The following is a 22,094-nucleotide window of genomic DNA, read 5'->3' on the forward strand; positions in this document are numbered from 1 at the left end:
CCTATACTCACAATTTAACTAGTGTTGTCAGTGTATTTAAACTTCAAAAGTTTTGTTTCACTTTACAATGTGGGACTAAAGAAGTTTGAAGAATGACTTGTGCTCCACACAGAACCCTATTAATTTAACACGCTCACCAAGCTTCACTCAAGCACAAACCTAAATTGAGAGAGATAAATATTTGGAGAAAAAATAAAATAAAATAAAGTCTATACCAAAGTAAATAGAATTGAGTGGTGACATGAAGATTGTTTGTGTAGGTGCCTTGACAACAATGAGCCAAAGTCGCTTTAAAATAATTTACTATATAAATAATTTCCTCAAAAAAATAAGAAATTTGATCCTCTCAAGGGAAATTACCTCCCAAAAATCCAATCCAAATGATAAAACAACCTATAGAAGACAACTCTCTTATTAAAGGAACAATGTGGACCTCCAAAATGCTCCAATATGTGAGGAAACCATCAAAAAGAACTATCTAAAAAAATATAGATGCTAATGTAGAAAATAATACAAATTTCCAATTACGAAAATTGTGAGCAAAAATGCCTTCAAGATAAAATGGTTTTCAGTAAATGACAATGGCAAAACAATTCTCTCGTTGGAAGACAATGGATCTCAAACTTTGTGAAGACTCAGTGAACAAGGAGGTACTATAGTCATAGTAGCTTGTTGGTAAACAGAATGGCCCAACGGAGTGCATGTGGCAAACTATTCACAACAATTGGATAGGCCCTTGGTATGTGGCCTTCCTCTGCGTCTAGAGGAGCAGCTCCCTCGTATGATGTAATTTTGAAGATTTTCAAATAAAAGTGAAATTAAACTTTAAAATATCAATAGAAAGCCTTTGATGACAAATGCATCAGACGAATTCAAAGCTTTCCTGGACTAGCTTAAACTGCTAATTATAACAATCAAGATCTATGCTTGAGAATTATCGCTAGCACAATATTGATCCAAAGATTGATAAACATCTGCACAATACCATGAAAATGCTCACTGCAAAGACAACCAATATTTCTAACAATTTAGATTCGAAAGAAGAGAACTCAAATTGCACATTCCTTTATTTTATTGCACCAAGAACCTGAGAGGAATTTTTTTTTATTACAAAGAGAAAATTCGTACACACTTTCCAAATATTATCTTCTAATCAATATTTTAGCATAGTGTTCCATTTTTCTAAAGTCCAAAAAGTCCCTTTACAAAGCCAATATGATTTCTTTTATAGGCATCAAGGTTAAGAACTACTCCTCTTTGGTTAATAACTACTTCCAAAATACATGATTTTGGAGAGGTTAATTAACCCCTATAAAATTAACCAAGTATAATCTAAAACTTAGACCTCACGTATTTCGAGAGGAAGATTAAATAATCAATTTTTATCAATCTCCTTTTGCAAATACCTTAATCAGGTTCTTGTCCACAATAAGCTTGTTAAGTGTTAATGTTCCAGTTTTATCATTACAAAGTGCATCCATCCCGGCCATTTCCTCAATAGCAGTCATCCTTTTTGTAATAGCACCCTACTGAGAAAGAACAGTGGGCATTGCAATTGGAATCCCACCAATTAGAAGCACTAGTAGATTATCAATTCCAGGTCTATATGGCCAATGTTGAATTAGTCCTTGAACTATAATTTCAATTATCATGCCCATAGTAGCTATAAGCATAGCTTCAATTTTGCCTTGCTTGCAAATTGATCCAGAGTAAACCTTGTTGCTAGGATTCTTAGTTACGGGCAATGATTCTCTAGTTAGTGCATACTGGTCAATATTCAAAGGGTCTCCTTCAAGCAATCGAGCATCTGCAGGAACAATATCTCCAAGTTTAATACTAATTATGTCATCAGGAACCAGACAGGCGGCATCTTCTTCACTCTAATAACCATCTCTTAAAACCTTTGCTTTTGGAGCCAATCAGGCCATTAGTGATGTAGCTACATTGCCAGCATTATTCTCTTCAATAAAACTTATAGTGAAGTTGATGATGAGCAATGTTATGATACCAAAAAAATCTTGCCAATCAAGAGGCTTCCCTCCTCCATTTGCCAAGGCAATGGCCATAATTATTGCAACTTCCATAACCCATGATAAGGGATTCCACATAAAGCCAAGAAACTTTAGAAACTTACTTTCCTTTTTTTTTCTTTGAGCTTTTTGTATCCAAATATCTTCAATCGCTCATCCACTTTGTTGGAGGTCAAACCTACCGTGGTACATCTAAGATTTTTGAACACCTCCTCAATGGGTATGTTTTCCAAATCAATAGTGTCTTTGTTGATCATTTCAAGGCTGCCATCTGTGTGTGATAATTATATAAAGAAAATATAGTGTCAAGTCATTCTTGTGGGTATTAGCTTCGAAACAACCTTTCCTCATGTGAAACATCTCGGTTATTGTAGATTTATGTGTTGCAGGCTGAGATGATGTGTATGGGAATCCTTGTCGTAGATGATATAGCTAGTCCTTATTGTAGATATCTAACCATTTGATGAATTCAAATCTTAACTCCTAGGATTCTTAGTGGTATTGCGCAATTTCCTCTCACTTAATCAAGACCACAAGAGTGCATATTGCAATGTTCTGCATCATATGGCTTCTCTATAATGACCCTAAGCTTGTCAAGCATTTTGTCAAATAGTTTACATCCTATGTTCGTGCTCACTGCCTCTCTATCGAGGCATTACATCAAATGACCTGGGACTATAGTTGTAAAGTTCCACCATCCACATACACATCTTCTTTGTGTCTTTCTTACCAATGGAAATAATCTGAGGGTTGGCTTTTACACATTCAACCATCATGGAAGCTGATATATTGCAATAGAAATTTGGTATGTGAAACAAGGATAAAGTACACTTCGAATAAAGTTTGTCAACACAAACTTCAGTAGTTATTGTGGTCTTCTACACTGGATGAACATCATGACTCAACTTCTATGTGCATTTATGTGATCTCCACGGTGTTTGAACCATCTCATGATCCAAATGATGTCTAAAGTGGGCCAAACATTCTATCAAGCAGTTATCACCTCTTCTTCTTCATATATGATCAAGGTGCCACAAACTCCAAACTCTCTTCACATAGTGAATTCAATTCATTTGAAAGCGATCTAATAACACCATCCAATGTGCCGCGGGCTGGACTGAGGAAATGATAGAGGTTGATTTGTCAAGAAAGTCACATGCTTAGGTTGTCGGTTGTAACTTCTATATGCCTTTCAACTCTTGGAAATTTGAACATGGCCCATTGCTCACTGCGTATATTCTCTTCAATATATGAGTAAGCGGTGTTTGAGCTTTTCAAACTCAAATGCTTTTTCTTTGACTCTGCATAATCCTCATTGTCTCTACCTTTCATTTTCTTTACTTTTATCAATTGAAAGGTTAATAACCATCTCAAAAATACGTGTTTTGAACCTCTAACCTTAACCTTTTTGGATGAGAGGTTAAGGTTAATTGTTCGGAATATGTGTTTTGGAAATTTATCTTAACCTCTTTTTTGATGGAGAGGTTAAGATTTCAAAGTGAAACACGTGTTTTGACCCCGAACCTTGACCTTTTTAAAGGTTAATGGTTCGGAATACATGTTTTGACCCCCGAACCTTAACCTTTTAGAAGGTTAATGGTTAATGATTTGGTTGAAAATACGTATTCCAGTGTCTTTCATTAACCATTGATAATTTGAGACTCGAGAAATAGAATTTAAAAATTCGAAGTGCGAGGCAGAGCTGGTGATTAGCCAAAGGATTTGAAATCATGAGACTACCAAGAACTGGATAAGTCTTCAAACAGTTTAAAGATTGAATTTTTATGTCCTCTTGCACATTTTGATTGAATTTTTTTTTTAAATTTGGGTATGATAAATACTAGGGCAACATAGCTCTGATTGCATGTTGATGCATCGAGAAGGCTATGGTGTATGGTGTAAGCCAAAACAACCCTCACCAAACAATGAGAAGTAACAAAAAGAGAAGTTATTTACTCAATAATGATTAGTTCTTTAATGTTAATGATATATTACGCAATGTACAAACTCCAAATATATAAATAGTGTGATGAGGTGTCCCAACAACAACCCCCAACTACTTCAAGAATAAAAATGCACCTAACACTATTAAATAATATACCAACATGTATAACTAAATTACATTTCTTAAATAAAATAAACTTGAAATTTTGTATAGACCAACAATATATAAGACATACAAAATAAAAAAAATTTTAATCATGAAACAAAAATTACGATTTCCTATTTTTTTTGCATTTTAAAAGCTGAACTAATCCATTCTTATATTTATTTATTAAAATGAATAGATGAATAGGAACAAGAAACCCTAAATCTGACCTTCCGAGGAAATCCCAATGAATAAACATAAACAAACAAACATTAAAAAATTAAAAATAATTCCAGAAAAAAACAAAAACAAAAAAACTCAATATATTAACCTTAACGGACAAAAGTATAAATCAAAAAATCACATTCTAATTTCACAGAAAATATTTCATGAGTGGCATAAATGTTTATAAAATCACGGAGGAGGGATGTCCGCCATTTTGACCTGCGCAAGCACAGCATGGATTTTCTCCAATCACAATGGTTTCGTTAATATTTTCCTGCCTATTTAGGCGTAGCTATTTTTATGATCCAGTTCTAAGAGCTTATTTCCACTATCTGTCACATAGCTGTATGCTTCTCTTGCACTTATATTAACAGCAATGAAGCTTCTAGATCGTCATACGGTCTCTGCCGTTAATATGGAGAATTGGATTATGTTGATTTTGAGTCCGGCCAAATTCTACAGCTAATTAGTTACATATGACTCCCCTAGTCAAACAGTGCAGGCTTTTTGTACATTGCAATATTAGCTATTAGGTTATTGAGTTGAACAATTCAATAAATTCGAGGGTTTGTCTTTGATCTTGTTAGCGTGAACATTGATTAAGGTTGGTTAGAGGAATACAGTGCAATGTGATAGTTCAATGAGGTTTTTGGGGTTTTCCTTTGTTTATTGATCTCTACAGGAACAAAGGGTGGTGACAAGAACAGGAAAAGGAACAACAAATGGTGACAAGGAAAGGAAGTTAGGAGTTGAAAGGAAGTTGGTCAGAGCAATGCGCTTCAATGTATATGAGTTGGTGAGGCTTGTTATCCAATAGCTTATAAGGATGTGTTTCATGAATTACGGAGCAAATTAGGAGTTGAATGAGGTGGTACAATCCAGTATTGAGGGATTATACGAGGGTTTTTTAACTTCTGAAATAGGGAAATAGAATGGAATATAAGAGTCAACTCTCTTGTGGATTCTACGGTGTAAGGTGCTGCTATGAGGAGAAATCTTAAGCCATACCTTAACTTGTTTAGGCTCTGAGGTGACTATTTGTTTAACCTAAGAGATTCTGATAAAAGATCTGTTAGAAGACATGCACTGTGATATAGGAGTTAACTGAGTTTCTTCTTTGTTTGGGGACCCAATTATAGCGAAGATTTGGCAAGAGAAAGTAGTGAGTTACACAAGGTCGTGGCCCAATACAAGCTATTCTGTTCAGAAGACATGCACTTTGATATAGGAGTTAACTGAGCTTCTTTGTTTTGAGACCCAGTTTTAGCAAAGATTTGGTAAGAGAAAGTAGTGATTAAACAAGTTTGTGGTCCAATAGAAGCTATTCTGTTCAGAATTCATATTGGAGGAAAAAATGAAGATGTGCGATGATGGATCGACATGGACTTTGGAGGACAACAAGCTGTTTGAGAATGCATTGTGTGTCGTTGAGGATGAAACCCATGAGAGATGGGAGAAGGTGGCAGCCATGGTACCTGGTAAGAGTGTAGATGAGGTGAGAAAGCATTATGAATATCTTGTGGAGGATATTCAGTGCATTGATGCAGGTTATGTAGAGGTTCCTTGTTACAAGGACAAGCTTGGTGATCAATTGCGTTCTTCAAAGCACCATGGCAAAGTTGGTGGTGATCTCCAGACAGGGGAAGAGAGAGGACTGGTTATCAAGTCCTTTTCTGAGCAGGAGAGGAAGAAGGGTGTTCCCTGGACTGAAGAAGAGCACAGGTATAGTAGCTTTTTAAAGATGGAACTAGAAAACTGTAATTAAAATTCGTCAATTTTGTGGATTCTTGTAGTTTTTTTAGGACCTCAATTTGCTAGAGAAAAGATGATTTAGGGATAGAATCAGTTACTGTACCCACGTTTCTAGGCGACTATAGTTAAATGTAATATGGATGTACCCTTTTTGGTGTGAATTTTGTGCCGGTTTCAATAATAAGTTTTAGCATCCCATATTCCTGAACTTCGTATTAGCATTATTTCTTCTGTTTAAAATTTGACAACGACCTCTGCCTGCATGTTATCTTTGTGTATTTCCGGTTACTGAGTGCAGACTCCGGAGGCACATGTATAGATCCAGTGGAAGGAATTCCCATTAAAGCGACTTTCATTGGCAAGTATTATAGAGTCGAGATTAATAATGCATCCATAGCCTGTGTTTAGTGGGAAGACTGTCCCATAGGCTATGTTTAGCCTAATGGATGTTAAAAAATCATCTTTCTATCCAGTCAGATAGTGTGATTCCCAAAGTAACCACATCGAATGAAGTTAAAAATAAACTTAGGGATTCAAGACAAGGTCAAGGGTGTTTATTTAAGGCACCTGGCCAACAAGTTAGATCGTATCAGCATTGCAAACCTATGGTTGTATGTGATGCATTTTACTGGCTTAACATCTACACCATACTGGCCTATGCTGTTTCGGAAGAGTTACTTATGCTGTTTCAGAATGGTTACTTAAGTTACCAAAGGGATCTTATGCTCTCAGCATGCTCTCTCATCTTCAATAGCTGCCCACTACTGATTTTAGCTATAGATGTTTTCGCCTCTCCATTAAAGAGAGCTTAGATGAAAGATAAATTGCTTTCTTATTACGTAATTACCTTCTCCTTTTCTTTGTGACGTACCTTTCATCTCTTATCAGTAGTTCACTTTTAAGTAGGATTTATTTTGATGTTCGAAGTATATTCAAAATTACCAAATGTGGCATTTTGAGGGTCTATTTGAGATCTGTCTTAGTGGTTTGCCCTCTGCTCTATCTAATTATCCTTGGTTCGTCTACAAGCCTTCTTGCTCACTATCCACCCAACCGAGAAAACAACACAGGAAAGAGAGAAGAAATTATATCAATGCTCAAGGCAATTAAAACTCCCTTAATTGGGGCTGTATAACACATTATGTTACGTTACACTATAACGCATAATTGAACTCTAGCAGTACAGAGAATTAAGTATAAACATATGTCAGAAGCGGATCGATGCATTAGTTCTCAAAAGATAGTATCACATGCTATGAAGTAAGGCAGAGTATTTTACTACATGATTTTGATTTATTTGAACCTTTTGTCTTCACTAAATTTGAGGTTTATGAAATAATGTATCCAGTCTAAATTGAGATCTCCATTTGCTCAAACTATTTAATTTTTCATAAGGTAGGAAGAATTATCCATAACCTAGATCTTGAGTGCTTAATGTAGCTTCCTGAAAGCAAGCGCCTCTGTCACCTTGAGTTTTTGCGGTTAATAGAAAACCAGAAAAAAAATTAGTTATTCAGGAATATTGCAAACATGAAAATTACTAAAAGTATACTCTTTCCAATGAAATCTAGACAGCAATTCCAACAAGTCCTTACAGTTCTCTAGAAGCTAATATAGTCAGATATGTTGCTAATGCTTGTTTACTGAGCCACTTTGAATAGCCACCATACCAAAAGACTGCTGTTTGGATTTCAAATAATTGCACAGTGTTCAAGTCAAATTTATATAAACCGCAACCAAGCAATAAATCTAATCTTGCCTTTTTATACATAATGCAGGCTGTTTCTGATGGGGCTAAACAAGTATGGGAAAGGTGATTGGAGGAGCATTTCAAGAAACTTCGTTGTCTCAAGGACTCCAACTCAAGTTGCTAGCCATGCACAGAAATATTTCATCCGGCGAACTTCAGGGCACAAAGATAAGAGAAGGTCTAGCATACATGATATTACCAGTGTCAATAGTACAGAAATGAGTATGTCTCTAGTTCTACAACCTTCAGCTATGCCCGTAAAAAACAATACCTCCTCAATCACCAAATCAATAAATCAATCTTCCTTTCTTAATTCTCCTCCAATGGCACGAGTGCCATTGATAAACTCAATTGGATTCTCGACAGGCAGTAACACTTTGGTACTACCTTCCTATGGATTAGACCCATACAATCTTGGAGAGCTTCAAACCCACTCATCTATTCCTCTCATGTCTGGATCTTCTCTGAATCTTTCACATCTAAGCTACCCTATGTAGTATGTATCCCATTTTGGGAAGGATTGTCAAGCACCATGTAGATCTACGGCTGGTTTGCTTCTATTGAAGCTTTGAATTTTTGAGAGGATTGTCATAGTTCCATCTACCCTTTTCGTTAGATTTAGATATTATAAAGTATAATCCGTATGTTGTATACTGGTCCACACACTGTAAAGATCATTTGAGCAGGATAGGGATATGATTTAAAGATTGTAGGAAGGCCCAAATCAGAATATAGTAGTATAAGATGCTTCTGTCAATTAAAGGGAATGTTAATATTGAAAAGTGGAAACTATATGTGGGCTTGTAAAACGTCAATAATGATAACTCAAGGTGATGATTATGGCATTGTATGTAATGCCTATAATACCATTAATCTAAAAATTTATTTCTGCTATACAGGCTGTTGATTGGATTTTTATTTATTTCTTTCATGAATATGTATGAAAAGGAAGAGATCTAATCTATCCATGCCACCTAGACAAAACAGTAGAAATGAGAGAGATAAAATAAATAAAAAATGCTTCTGTCAGTGAGCACTATAATGCTGTAAATTTCTTAGAAAAATATGATGAATTATCAAACACGTCACTTTTTAACAATTTATGAAATTATGGTCGGTGCTTCTAGGTAATGAGGGCATCTAAGTCATCTAAGACTCTGGCTAAGATAATGAGGCTAAGAGGTCTATGGTACACCATTGTTCTGTGGAGAGCTGAATTCGTTTCTAAGTGTTTTATGAGGGTCATCAAAATTGTGGATCAAATTATTAGATTTGCTTAAAGATTTTTTCAATGCATGGTAATAATTTAGAATTTTTTTTCTTCTATAAGTATTTTTCATTAATCTTTTAAATCATATTTCATGATTCATTATTCTAATGAAGAAAATAGGTAGCATAAAAAAATTTAAAAAAAGATATCAATATTTTGAATTATATTTCACAATTCATCATTAAAATAAAAAATAAATACATACAATTATAAAAATATTTCATACTAATAAATTTCTATGTATATTTTTATATAAAAATATGATATCATTCATCTAATATCCTGTAAAATACCATTATTATTAATCATACTTTACCCTCTTATAAAGACAAACTAATGAATATGAATACTTTCAAAAGATTGATACGTCTATACAAAAATAGAACTCATAGACCTATATTTCATGAGTGTGGTTCACAAAACTCATCTCTCATGTGAATAAATGGAACACTCAACACGCATTGGATTTAGGTGATGCTCACAGAGGTGAAGCAACTCTAATTTGACTGCGCTATTTCATGAGTGTGGTTCAGAAAACCCATCTCTCATGAAAATGAATGGAACACTCAACACGCATTAGATTTAGGTGATGCTAACAGAGGTGAAGCAACTCTAATTTGAGTGTGCTTCGGAGTTTCCTCCATGGTTAAATCCATTAAACCCACTCTACTTGCAACCCCATTTGCAAAACATTCACCGACTCTTGTGCCTTATTAACCATTCATTAGAAAGCCCCTTAATTCATCAATTGATAAGTGTTTATTTCTTGTTTATTCAATCTTTCAATTACTTAAAAATTAATCATCAAATGATAACTAAAAGTCCATTAAAAAATGTCACAATATAAATAGTCACACACTTCAACTTTTCTTAGTTAAAATTTATACAATAGTGAAACTTTTGTTCATAAGTATTAATAAAAACAATTACTAAAGAAAAATATATTAGATCTTAGAAAATAATGTATATGATTGATTGTACATATTTTAGTAATTCTATTTCACACTAATTGCAATGAATTCCTACACTTTTCATCACTACCTAAAAGTTAAAACAAAGTTGCATACAAAACTAACAACAATAAAAATCTAATACAACATTTAGAATCTATAAATGTATGAAATATCCCTTGCAACTAATTATTATAAAATGAAAACACTAAGAGGGAGGAGAGGGAGGTAAAGCATTCTACTATCAGCTTTCAAAAATTCTTTGCTATGTGATTGGAAACTTTGAAAGCTTGTACTATGTGATCGGAAACTTTGAAAACTTGTAATAAGGCAAGAGCTATAAAGTTTATTTTCTTAAAAAATGATGTCAGCATCCGCAAGATACACTTCATGCTGAAAATGAAAAAAGGTACTTTATGAAGTGTTTTTAATGTACCAAACAAGCAATCATGGAAGCCGACTAGGAACCCATCTCGAGTAAAGTTAGTCCACTTTGTCACTTATTTTGAACTCCATTGACAAGATGTTTTATGATCTATAACTTATGTGTTATAAGTAAGTTAAGATTTTAAGTTACTTTGTTTATCAATGTTTTTATATGTATATTAAAATATTTTAAGCATTTTATAATGTTGGAAATATTTGTTTAAATAGATGTTTTCAATATTTTTATGGATAGGTAAAAGTTAGACATGTTTTTTATATAAACATGATAAAATAAAAGAATATTAAAAATAAGATTTATATATTTAATTTCAATATAAATAATTTTGATTTTTTAAAAACTAATTTTAAATTTAAGTCAATTAATTAAGTTTTTTTTTTCTACAATTTGTATTAATCTAACACACTTTGTGAAACATCATCAAAATAAGATAGATAAATAAAAGGAAAAAACGAAGGATTGTAGACCAAGACTCGGTTTTAAAGAGATGGATGGTAGTAAGGAACCACATAGTCTCCAAAAAGAAATTCAAAGTAAAAATAAAAAATAACATCAATAGAAATTAGGGAAAGATACCGATAAATTAGATGAAAAATGAGTGTTTGTATACACACGCATGGACACACACACACAAATGCATACACGTGCATATATATATATATATATATATATATATATATATATATATATATATATATATATATAGGCATACATATCTATGTATGAAAGAGTAAGAATGGATAAGTTCAATTAGTAAAAGAAAATACACACACAAATGATAGAGACAACAAATTAACAATCAAACATAAAAGAGAAATAAAGGAAAAATAAAAATGGAGAGATTAATGAAATAAGATATCATAATAGGATATTATTAACGATATCATGTCTAATTAGTAAGGCTAAAAAACATGAGATGATAAAATAAGGAGGACAGATGAAATTAGAAGGGAAATAATTAATAATTCAAACTTAAGAAGTTAACCAATGAAAAAAGATAAACTAAAAACAAAGAGAATAATAGCAATTATTTAGAAAAGAGTATGGGTAGGGGGTATGTAATTTAACAAGAAAGAAAGGCGGCAAGGGAAAAGAAAGGGTAACCTAAGACAAAAATGAGAGAAGACGGGAGAAAATGGAAGGGAAAGGAAATCATTATCTTCATGATTCTTCCCACCACTATCCCTTCCAAAAATATAGCATCAAGCAAAACTCTAACCTTGAGATCTTTTCATAATCATGACAAAGAAAACCTACCCCCAAGAGTTACCCTATCTTTGTAATGTTTTCCTTTTGAACAAGTATAGCAATAAAATTATCTTTATTTAGCCTTCAAGCGAACCAAGTTCAATCTCATATCTGAACCTGATTGTGCTTAACCCTTGAGTTTTCCCATTGTTTCCCTCCCTTACATCAAAGGCATCTCCTACAAGATTTCAAAAATCCTCCATAAGAAAGGCTTTCCTTATGCTTTCAAGTCTTTCTCAACTTTAACAAACCTCATTCCTCCTCTCAAATACTCTAGGGACATCTATCTTGAGTTTAGCATGTACAAGGTTGTTAGTTCCTATGGCATCCCTATTTAGTTGAAACAAATTGCTCTTTAAAAATAGAATGAAAAAGCATATTGTTGATATTATACATGAATTTGTCCTCAAATTAGCCCTTATTGTTCAGTCATCTTCTTCCGAGCATCATATTTTCTTAGAAGACACAAATCCTATGTAAAGAAGATAACCTCTTTAAGAAGAAGCTCAAGGAAACCATTGAAATTCATAAACTTCCTTCTAATCTTAATAGGGATGAAGGATGGAGCCAGATGGTGGTTTTTGCATCATATTTGATTGGGTGACACAAATCTTGTGTAAAGAAGATAACATCTTTAATAGGAAGCTCAAGGAATTCATTGAAATGCATAGTCATCCCTCCAATCTTATTACAAATGAATGATGGAGCCTTAACTTCTCACGTCTTCCACTTCCCCTAGCCTTTTGTATACTCTATGTTGATTGTCTCCTCCTTTCTATCAAACCCTTTCTCTACACTCTTTGTGTTTCCTTTTCCTTCCTATTTATCTTTTTCTTCTCTCATTTTTGTCTTAGGTTCCCCTCTCTCTTCCCCAAACCCCACCTTTGTTTGTCCTTCTCCCTAATAAGTATTGTTGTTTGATTTTAGTTTATCTTTATCATTGGTTGACTTCTTTAAGCTTGTCTTGTTAATTATTTTCCTTATATCATTTAATATGTCATTATTTATCTTTGTTATGTTTTTTTCAGCCTTATCAATTAGTCATGATATCATTAATAATATGCTATAAATTATATATTTTCAAATTAATAATCCTTTTAGTTCCTTTCATTTCTCTTTTTATTTTTATTGACTTTTTATTTATTTATTTTTCTCTATCTTATATATGTATATATATTCTTTGTTGCTCATCTATTCATATGTATGCATATATGTATTTATTTACCTGTATATGCATATAAACTTTCTATATTTTATTTATTTTTTTGTGTTGTATATAAATTACTTTTCCATATTATACTAAAAAAATGAGTTTAATTACACACACGTACTCAATTTTTTAGTTTAGCATTTAGCGTCCATAACCCTTAACTAACAATTATTATTTTTTAATTATTTTTAGGTTGTAATTAGTAGTTTTTTTGTATGTGTGTGTATAGATAGAGATAGAAAGGAATTTTCTTTTAATTATTTTATTTAGTTTCTTTTATTATTTATTTTCTTCTATTCTCCATGAATTAAGTTTGATAGAAATATTTAATTTTATTCAATAGATTGTCTAATTTATTAGTATCTTTCCTAGTTGTTTATTAATGTTTCTATGCACTTATTTTCCTAGATCTTTAAGATGTGATGTAAGAGCATCCTAAAGAAGTTAGCAATCTTGTATATAGGGGCTTCATGCTCGAGTTTATGGAGTTATGATTTGCACAATTGGGTATCTGTTTGAGGCATATTGGGGAACCTTTCCCTAAGTGTGTGTGATGTTTGGATTCATTGTCTTCGAGTTAGAGCCATTTTAGTGCTTGTTGGTAGTGTGTTCCTATATTCTAGTAGAGCTTTGGAGATTGTATTTGTGAGATTCAAACTGAGGGAGTTGGTGTGTGCACTCTTGGATTTGGATAGTTGGTTGGCATGTGGACCTATGTCTAAGTGTGTGTATTCTTATGTGGTCTTATGAGTTAACTATGCATTGTAAACTTGGGGCTTGTCCTAAGTATTTAATTTATGTCATGTGTTTAATGTTTATTGCCAAGCCAACTTGTGGCTTGAAGGGTGTATTTAATTAATATAATTTGACTAGGCCGACCTATGGCTTGGTTTAGTATAAGTAGAGGGTCTTGTGGAGTCTAGAGTTGTGGTCATTCATCATGGAGAAGATGAGCAGTTGAGATAGTGAAGTTTATGAGCAGAGCTAGTAGCTAAGTGTGGCTTGGGAAACAATAAGGTTGTTTGTTCACTTGTGAGCATGAGTTTAGATTCTTGTTGGAGTTATTTACCATGTTGTGGATCTGGGCTAGCTACTGGTTTGGATCTTGCAAGATCTTACTGAATTTTTATTTTAATTGTTCATGTATTTGGTCGTAACCTAGAAGGCTTATAGCTGGGCATGTTGGATGAAAATCTTACTATGAGAATTGGCATTATGTGGATCTAAATCTCTATGTTATTGTTTATATTTTGATGTGTGGTTGTTTTCTAGGGGCTAGGACATCTCCTTTGGGGATTCTCCTACCTTACATTTTATCAGGTGGTTTCAAAATAGGGTTGATCTTGTGGCAAAGGTTGGATCTAGTTGATTTGCTGTAGAGGGTTTGCGAAGATCTTGGAATATGCCTCTGAGATAACTGGACCCTAGGACAATTGAAGATCTATGTGATGCTTTGGAAGTGAGGATCTTAGAGAATATTAGAACAAAATTCAAATCTGAGATGGCAATGATGAAGAATGATATGATTGTTGAGATCATAAGTGCTATAGGTGGTATACCTCAGCATATGGGTATTGGAGATGGTTATGAGGAATTTATTGAAGACTTTGAGGTTGTCGGATCAAATGGTGAAGGTAGAACTGATCGAGTTGAGAGATCTATGGGAAATAGGGTTGGTTAGTTTGATAGATCTGGATCTCAGTTAAAGCTAAAGCATAAGATGGAGGTTTCTAATTCTTGAGGTACTCTGAATCTTGAAGACCTGATTGATTGGATTGGTGAATTGGAAGAATACTTTAAGTTAGAGGATATTGAAGATTTGCTTAGAGTATGGTTAGCAAAAACTAAGTTGAAAGGACATGTTGCTTTATAGTTGAAGGAATTACAGTGAGATGGAGAAGAGGAAGGTGAAATGAAGATCACTCGTTGGAGATTGATGGTGACTAAACTAAAGGCTAAGCTCATTCATGTTGATTATGAACTTGAGTTGTTTAAGAAGTTGTAGAATCTGAAGTAGATAGATATGAATGTGAAAGATTATACAAAGGAGTTTTGCAAGTTGACTATTCGATCTAGACATAGAGAGCTACCTAAGGAGAAGGTGGCTGGATATATTAATGGTTTGAGATTCAATATCCAAGATGAGATTGGTATGTTGAATATTGCTTTGGTTGAGGATGCTTATCTGTATGCTTTGAGGGAAGAAGAGAAGATGCAGAGGATGTTAGAGAAAAAGGTTAATTTCATTTCATTTATTAAATTACATTTTCTCCCTTCTTAAGATTTCACTTTATGCATCTTGCATTTCTATTTAATAATTAATTAGCAATTATTAAATGTCATTTACCTCTTAGGGCTTCCATTTTAGGGTTGTGATCTCCTTCATAACGATTGATTAGTTTTAATTTCTTTTCATTTTGTTTTCACACAAGAAAATACAATTTTCTTATTTGTTGACAAAACTCCTCTCTCTCTCTCTCTCTCTCTCTCTCTCTCTCTCTCTCTCTCTCTCTCTCTCTCTCTCTCTTCTTTCTTCCTTGCAACAAGTTTTTTGCATGTGGGATATCTAGGGTCTATGGATTTGTTCATCATCAAATCCTACATGGTATCGGAGCCTTGCCTACAACTGCATGTTCTTGTTCTAAGAAAAAGAAGAATGAGGGTTTGACAGAATAGATCTGGCATTTTTAAGGTATTTTTTGTGAAAACAAGGTGGTCTCTAATTTTTGAAGCACTTTGAGGCCAAACAGACCTCATGGTTGGATTCAAAAGGAGTAAAAACCCCCATTTTCATATAAAGTTTGTCAATTTTGGACAACATTGACCTGGGAGGAAAAAAATATTTTACATAATAAGGTTGTAAGGCCTTTGCACACAATCTGAAGCATGAAAAATTTAATAAAATCACAAAAAAAAAAAAAAAAATGGGCCGCTGTAGTTTGCACGGTCACCAAATCCTAGTGATTTTGGTAACCACTAGCGGTCTCCCTGATCGTTGTGGCTCCCATTCACCAGCAACAGCTTTGCCCGCCCACCACTCTATCTCCGCCACCAGCGGCTCCTCTAGTGCACCACCTGACCATTGATTGTTTTTTAAATAATAATTTTTATTGCTATTCCAGGGCAGTTGTATTTTTTTTGCAATATCTTGAGCATACGAGGGTCTTTTTTCGATCCAAAACAAGCACCAAAAAGCTAGTTCAAAGATGAAGATGATGGAGGTTTTTTTAAATTTATTTCCAATTTGGTACCTTTTTTACGCATTATAATATAATATACATCATTATAATTAAAACTAAAATACTTCCTTATTACATAAATTAGCCTAAGATAATTAGTTGAATTAGTATCATAAGATTAATTTTTCCTAGGATAATGTGGAAGCATTAATGTTGAAATTAATGCTAAATTGAATTTTGAGTTTAAATTAATTGAATGTGATATTTACTCAATACTTAATAGTGGAAAAATGGTGTGCTAAATATTAGGAACTAACTCACTAGTATTTTACAATTTTAGTCTTGATTCAAATAAAAGATATATATAACTATACAAACTAATTACTCTTCACTCTAGCTCATCTCCATGAGTGTGGATTTGATGTCTATATATATGAACCTAAATTTTCATGTGTGAGCTTGAACCAAAATGGATGACCTTATGCCTTCCTTCGTGTTGTGAGAATATGCAGTGTATACAAGCACATTAAGGGGATCTATTATATTGTGAGGGTCATCCTATCCTTGATAAAATCTCTATTAGATAGATTTATTAGTGAGAAAATGTTTTTTCACCATATGTGATATAGAATTAAAATTGTGTTTTATATTTGGTGAATCAAAGTATCCATGCATCACATGGGTTAAACATTTTTAGGGCCTGTATGGATATTGTGTAACATTGAGATAAAGATTGCACAATGCAAAATAATTAATATTAAAAAAACAAAGAACCAAAAAGTAAATGGTAAAACTAACCATAAAATCAAACACGTGAGTAGTTATTAAGGTTGGTTATCATAAAAAAGGAAAAAATAAGCGCAGGAAAGAAGTTTTGTATGTCACCCCAGCATAAAACCTAGCCATCAATTTTGGAGCTCTAATGTATTTTCAAAAAGGGGTATCATGATCTTTGTGTGTTCTCAAGAGGGAGATCAGTTGGTTTTTATGGGGTTGTGGGTGCATATTGGAGCTTTAAGTTGCCTTTGTGGGTCTTTTTTTATATATTTTCATGTGTGCTCTTCCTTTTTTTTTCCTACATCTGGGATGTGTTTGTGGGGTGCATTTATTTTTTCTATAAGATTTTCCCACATGTATGGGTTTCATACACCTATTATTGTGGAATTTGTGGGATTTTGGGAGTTGGGAGTCGAGATTTTTCTATGTAGTGTCCTTAGGGATTTATGTTTTTCTAAAGGAAAACCAGAGTATATCTATGAACCAAGAGATCTCTAATGATATGTGCATAGTAGAATCATCTTCTTTTTTTCATGTAAGAAACATGATAGACTTCAGAAATATTTAAACTAGGGAAGGGATTTCATCTTTGAAAGGGGATCTTTGAATCAAGAAGGTGAATGATTGTTTGGGGAGGTGTCAAGAACACCTTGTTTTGGTTACTCAACTTGAACTTGTCTTGTATGATATTTTATATTGGAGAAATCATGCCTTCAAATGTAGATTTATGGGTCTCCAATTATTTTTATCCATTATGGAATCTTGAGCTCATCGAGATAAGAATTCAAAAGGAAATATGGAAATATTATTAGCAACCAATAATATTTTATGGTGATTTTATCTTACATGATGGATAGCAATAGGTTTTTTTACTTATTTCTTTAATCAAGTGGAGTTCATTATCAAACAATTGCATGTAAGCTTCAACTCTACTAAGGAGATCCCCTTAAGAGTGCTTGTTTGGGTCTCAGCTAGAGTTTTGAAGAGATAACATTCTTCACTCAACCTTCTTGCTTCTTAGAAAATGTATGGATTTCTAGATATTCAAGCTTAGGATTGTGATGTAATTTCTTATGCATGAATTTTTGTTAAATTTTATATAACTAGTTAATAGATTCTATAAATAAAAAATTGGGATCATCTTCTTGGATTCAACAACTAGATCTGAGACTTTGTCATTTAAATGCACAAACCAAATCATGAATATGGTCATTTATAGTGAAAATTCCCCAATAATAAATCATCCCCTTTGACACCCTCTTGCCCTCCTCACTCCTCCCCCAGGGAGGATAAGGGGAAGGCCATGTTGTTTGAAGAATATGTTGATAAGGAGGGGTGTATTTTGGTAAAGCCTTGAAATAAGAGTAGAGGATAGAAGATGTTAGAGTAATAAGATTTTGTCTTAATAATTAAATCAAAATGATTTAGTTACTAAGAAAATATCTTATTACTCTGACCCCCCTTAAGATAAACTTAGGGAGTAGGTAAAAACCTAAAAACTATCACTACAACATTTGGGGTTAAATTGTGATGGCAATTTGCAACGATGGTCTAATTTGTGGTGGTTTTCATATTTTTTATTTGCAATTTTTTCTGACACCATCACAATACCGATGTGAGCGTCATAATTGTGATGCTAGGGTAATTATTATTTTTTAAAAAATATGACATAAAGCATTCCCCCTTTTTTTTTATGGAGAGTTGTGCACAAAAGGTGGAGAGCTTTGAACATCATTGTGCCCTTATTCTTGGTACATTTCAGTCTTGTGATATATCTCTGCATGTCATTATCATGCCCTTGCTCTACAATTTGGTTTTCATGCCCTTGTAATATTTGTGTTGCATTGTCATGCCCTTGCTCTATGATTTTGGTGTTGTGCACTTGCTTTGTGATTTTGTTGCCATGTCATGCCCTTGCTCTATGATTCGTTGTCATCTTGTGCCCTTGCTCTACAATTTCATTACCATGCCCTAGCTCTATGATTTTCTTCAAGAGTATGTCAATGTTTGTTTCTTTTCCTACTAAACAAGTATCTCTTTATATCTCCCTCTGAATATGTATATTTTGAAAAAAAAAAAAAGGTGCTTATTACATCTTAGCTACAGAACAGAAAAATTGATCCAATTGCATACATATTCTAGAATCTAAATATTAAAAAAATAAAACTCACTCAACCCATGCTAAGTGACTAACCTCAAGATCCTCCACAAAAATAATGTAGACTAGGAAAAATGGGCAGAGTTCACAAGAAATTTTACAAAAACATATCATAGCAGATATTTTTAGAAAGAAACAAGCCATAATCAATAAAATGGGTCTAGTTGTTGATTAGTTGGGTTTATATATACATATATTTAATTGGGTTATGGCTTCTACAAGGGAATGAACCTCGTGATTATGCATATGTGCTTGGTGGATTTCGTTCCTATGATATATCTCTGCATTTTTTTTTCGTGCCCTTACTCTACGATTTGGTTGTTGTGCTTTTGTCATCTCTGTGTTTCATTGTTGTTCCCTTGCTCTGCCATTTTGGTGTTGTGCCCTTGCTCTACGATTTTATTGCCATGGCATGCCCTTGCTCTGTAATTTTGTTGCCGTGTTGTGTCCTTGCTCTATGATTTCGTTGTCATGCCCTAGCTCTAAGATTTTCTTCAAGGGTATGTAAATGTTGGTTTCTTTTCCTTCTAAATAGGTATCTCTTTATATCTCCTTCTAAACATGTATATTTAGAGATATTTTTTAAGGTGCTTATTACATCTTAGCTACACAATAGAAAAATTGATCCAGTTGTATACATATTCTAGAATCCAAATAATAATAAAATAAAACTCACTCAACCCATGCTCAGTGACTTACCTCAAGATCCTCCATAAAACTATTGCAGACTAGGAAAAATGGGCAGAGTTTGCAAGAAATTTGACAAAAACATATCATAGCAGATATTTTAGAAAGAAACTAGCCATAACCAATTAAATGGATCTAGTTGTTGATTAGTTGGGTTGATTACAAATTCCTGTAGAACTATCATTAGATTAGGTACAATAAAATGAATAATCAGGTGTTCCCAGCTAGCAGGATCAAATACAGTTTTCCAAGGTGATAAAATTACATATGCATGGAATTGAAGAATAACTTCAGTGAAGAGTTGAGTGTGAGGATTTGAAGAAGCAAGTTTTGCTTCTGTTTAAATGTCATAATCACGAGGCTCATTCCCTTTTAGAAGCCTTTGCCACAATGACATTACCTCTAAACCATGCAAAGGATGTTGAAGTGGTTCCCAACCTTGAAACACTCTCATAAGCATTTGCTACTTGGGATTATTGCAAGGAAACCGTGCAAATACTTGAAAAACTCTTATACTCATTTGGTATTTGGACTGTAAATTCTCAAAGACACTTGCAAGTGATTCCAATGTTATAGTACCTATTGCAACACTTTCCTAGATTCTATCCAATGGCTCCCATTATATCCTCTATGTTGTCTAGTTGTTGGTTTTATCGTGCGGTCTCTTTCTAAAGCCGCTCCTTCTCATTCTCTTTCTAAAGTTGCTCCTTCTCATTCTCTTTCTAAAGTCACTCCTTCTCTCTCATGCCTTAAATATTGATTATCAAAATTTTGAATGTCTACCTCTACCTTATCTAAAAATCAACTTCATAGTGTGTTGTAACTCTGGCATAGGTGTTTGATCATGGATAGCTTTCATTTCAACATTCAAGTTTTCAAGATTGGTCAACACCCTCACTTGTGGACCTCTCATGTCAAGCACTTTTTGTACTATTTCAACACCATGTTCTTGCTTCTGAGCTAGAAATTCTTCAAATGCATTTTCTTGTAAAACATTAATTTTGTTGAACAATTGTAAACTCTTAGTAAGTGCATTATTGTTTTCATGTATGTATGTATATATGCATGTATTTATATATGTATATATATGTATGCATGTATATATGTGTGTGTGTGTGTGTGTGTGTACAGAGAGATCTTGTGGATTGTGAACTATGGATTATAAACAAAAAAGAAAAGAAAAAATGATATTACTCATTCTCCATTTGTTTTGATTGATTGTGGAGAGCTGCACACGGAAGAGGATAGAAAGCTCTGAATGAGGGTGGAGAGCTCTGAAGGTTGGTGGAGACCAGTGGATATCTAAGATTTGGTTGTTGTTCCCTTGTGATCTCTATGCCCTTGATCTACAATTTTCTTCAAGGGGAGAAGAGGTACCTATGTAAATTTCCTTTTCTTTTCCTTGTAAACATGTATCTCTTGTTCATATATAATAGCTTTGGTCAGATTCAAGGATAACTGATTATGATGATTGTATACATATGTGCATGTATGTATGTAAATAAGTTCATTATGTGAACTTCTTTATGTGCATACATACATACTTGCATAGTACTTGTGCTAAATTAAATTAATCATTCATGTCTTGAAATCACACAAGAAATTATCCTCGCATTCAATTGAATTTATTCATACCAAATTAAGTTTGCATAAATATGTACTTACAAATTATATTATCTCTTGGTGATTGAGTAAAGATCTTGTGCATAATATCATCCAAGTAATGATCGAATGCATTCACATTAAGTCATAATAGGATTGAGAAGATGATCCATTTACGTTACTTTATACTTGTTTTATTGAACATTTTGTTTAACATAATCAGTGATACTAGAATTATACAACTATAGCTAGTACTCTTGTTTATTTTATTTTATCATATACTTTTAAGACTATTATTTTTCTTAAAATTAGAATGTATATTTGTTATCACTAAAACACAAATATAGATCTCTAATAGTTATCTTTTTTAATTTCAAGATCTTCATATTTAACGTGAAGAGTTTCCACTGTTGGACAGTGGAATAGCCACAATGTGGAGCCACATAGCTCATGGATTTTTCCACCAAATTATATTTTTATCCTTCAAAAATATTATGGGTGAGTGTTCTTCTGATTTTTCATATATTTAATGATTTGTCACTTATCGTTTAAGGTAATTTTCTATTATGAGATAGAGACATCTATCATAAGGATGGACATGCCAATTTTGATCATCCCAATTTCAAAGATGATTCCCTTATCAAATTAATGAGCCTACTTGCAATTGACACCCTGATTTTCTACAACTTGCCCGGTCATCCATTAACACAACCATCTTCCTC

At 33.3% G+C, this 22,094-nt stretch overlaps 1 protein-coding gene across 1 annotated transcript; it reads left to right on the top strand.

Moving 5' to 3' along the window:
- Nucleotides 1–4,496: 4,496 nt before the first annotated feature.
- Nucleotides 4,497–8,740, top strand: LOC149541729 (transcription factor SRM1-like). The gene is made up of 2 exons (XM_089796852.1): nucleotides 4,497–6,066; nucleotides 7,875–8,740. Exons 1-2 carry the CDS (start codon nucleotides 5,699–5,701, stop codon nucleotides 8,341–8,343), a joined length of 837 nt encoding a protein of 278 aa, XP_089652978.1. The 5' UTR covers nucleotides 4,497–5,698; the 3' UTR covers nucleotides 8,344–8,740.
- Nucleotides 8,741–22,094: the final 13,354 nt, after the last annotated feature.

Source organism: Cupressus sempervirens, chromosome 8 (genome assembly GCF_028749045.1).
Source record: "Cupressus sempervirens isolate cs-2001-9-10 chromosome 8, ASM2874904v1, whole genome shotgun sequence".
In the NCBI taxonomy this organism is placed as follows: Eukaryota; Viridiplantae; Streptophyta; class Pinopsida; order Cupressales; family Cupressaceae; genus Cupressus; species Cupressus sempervirens.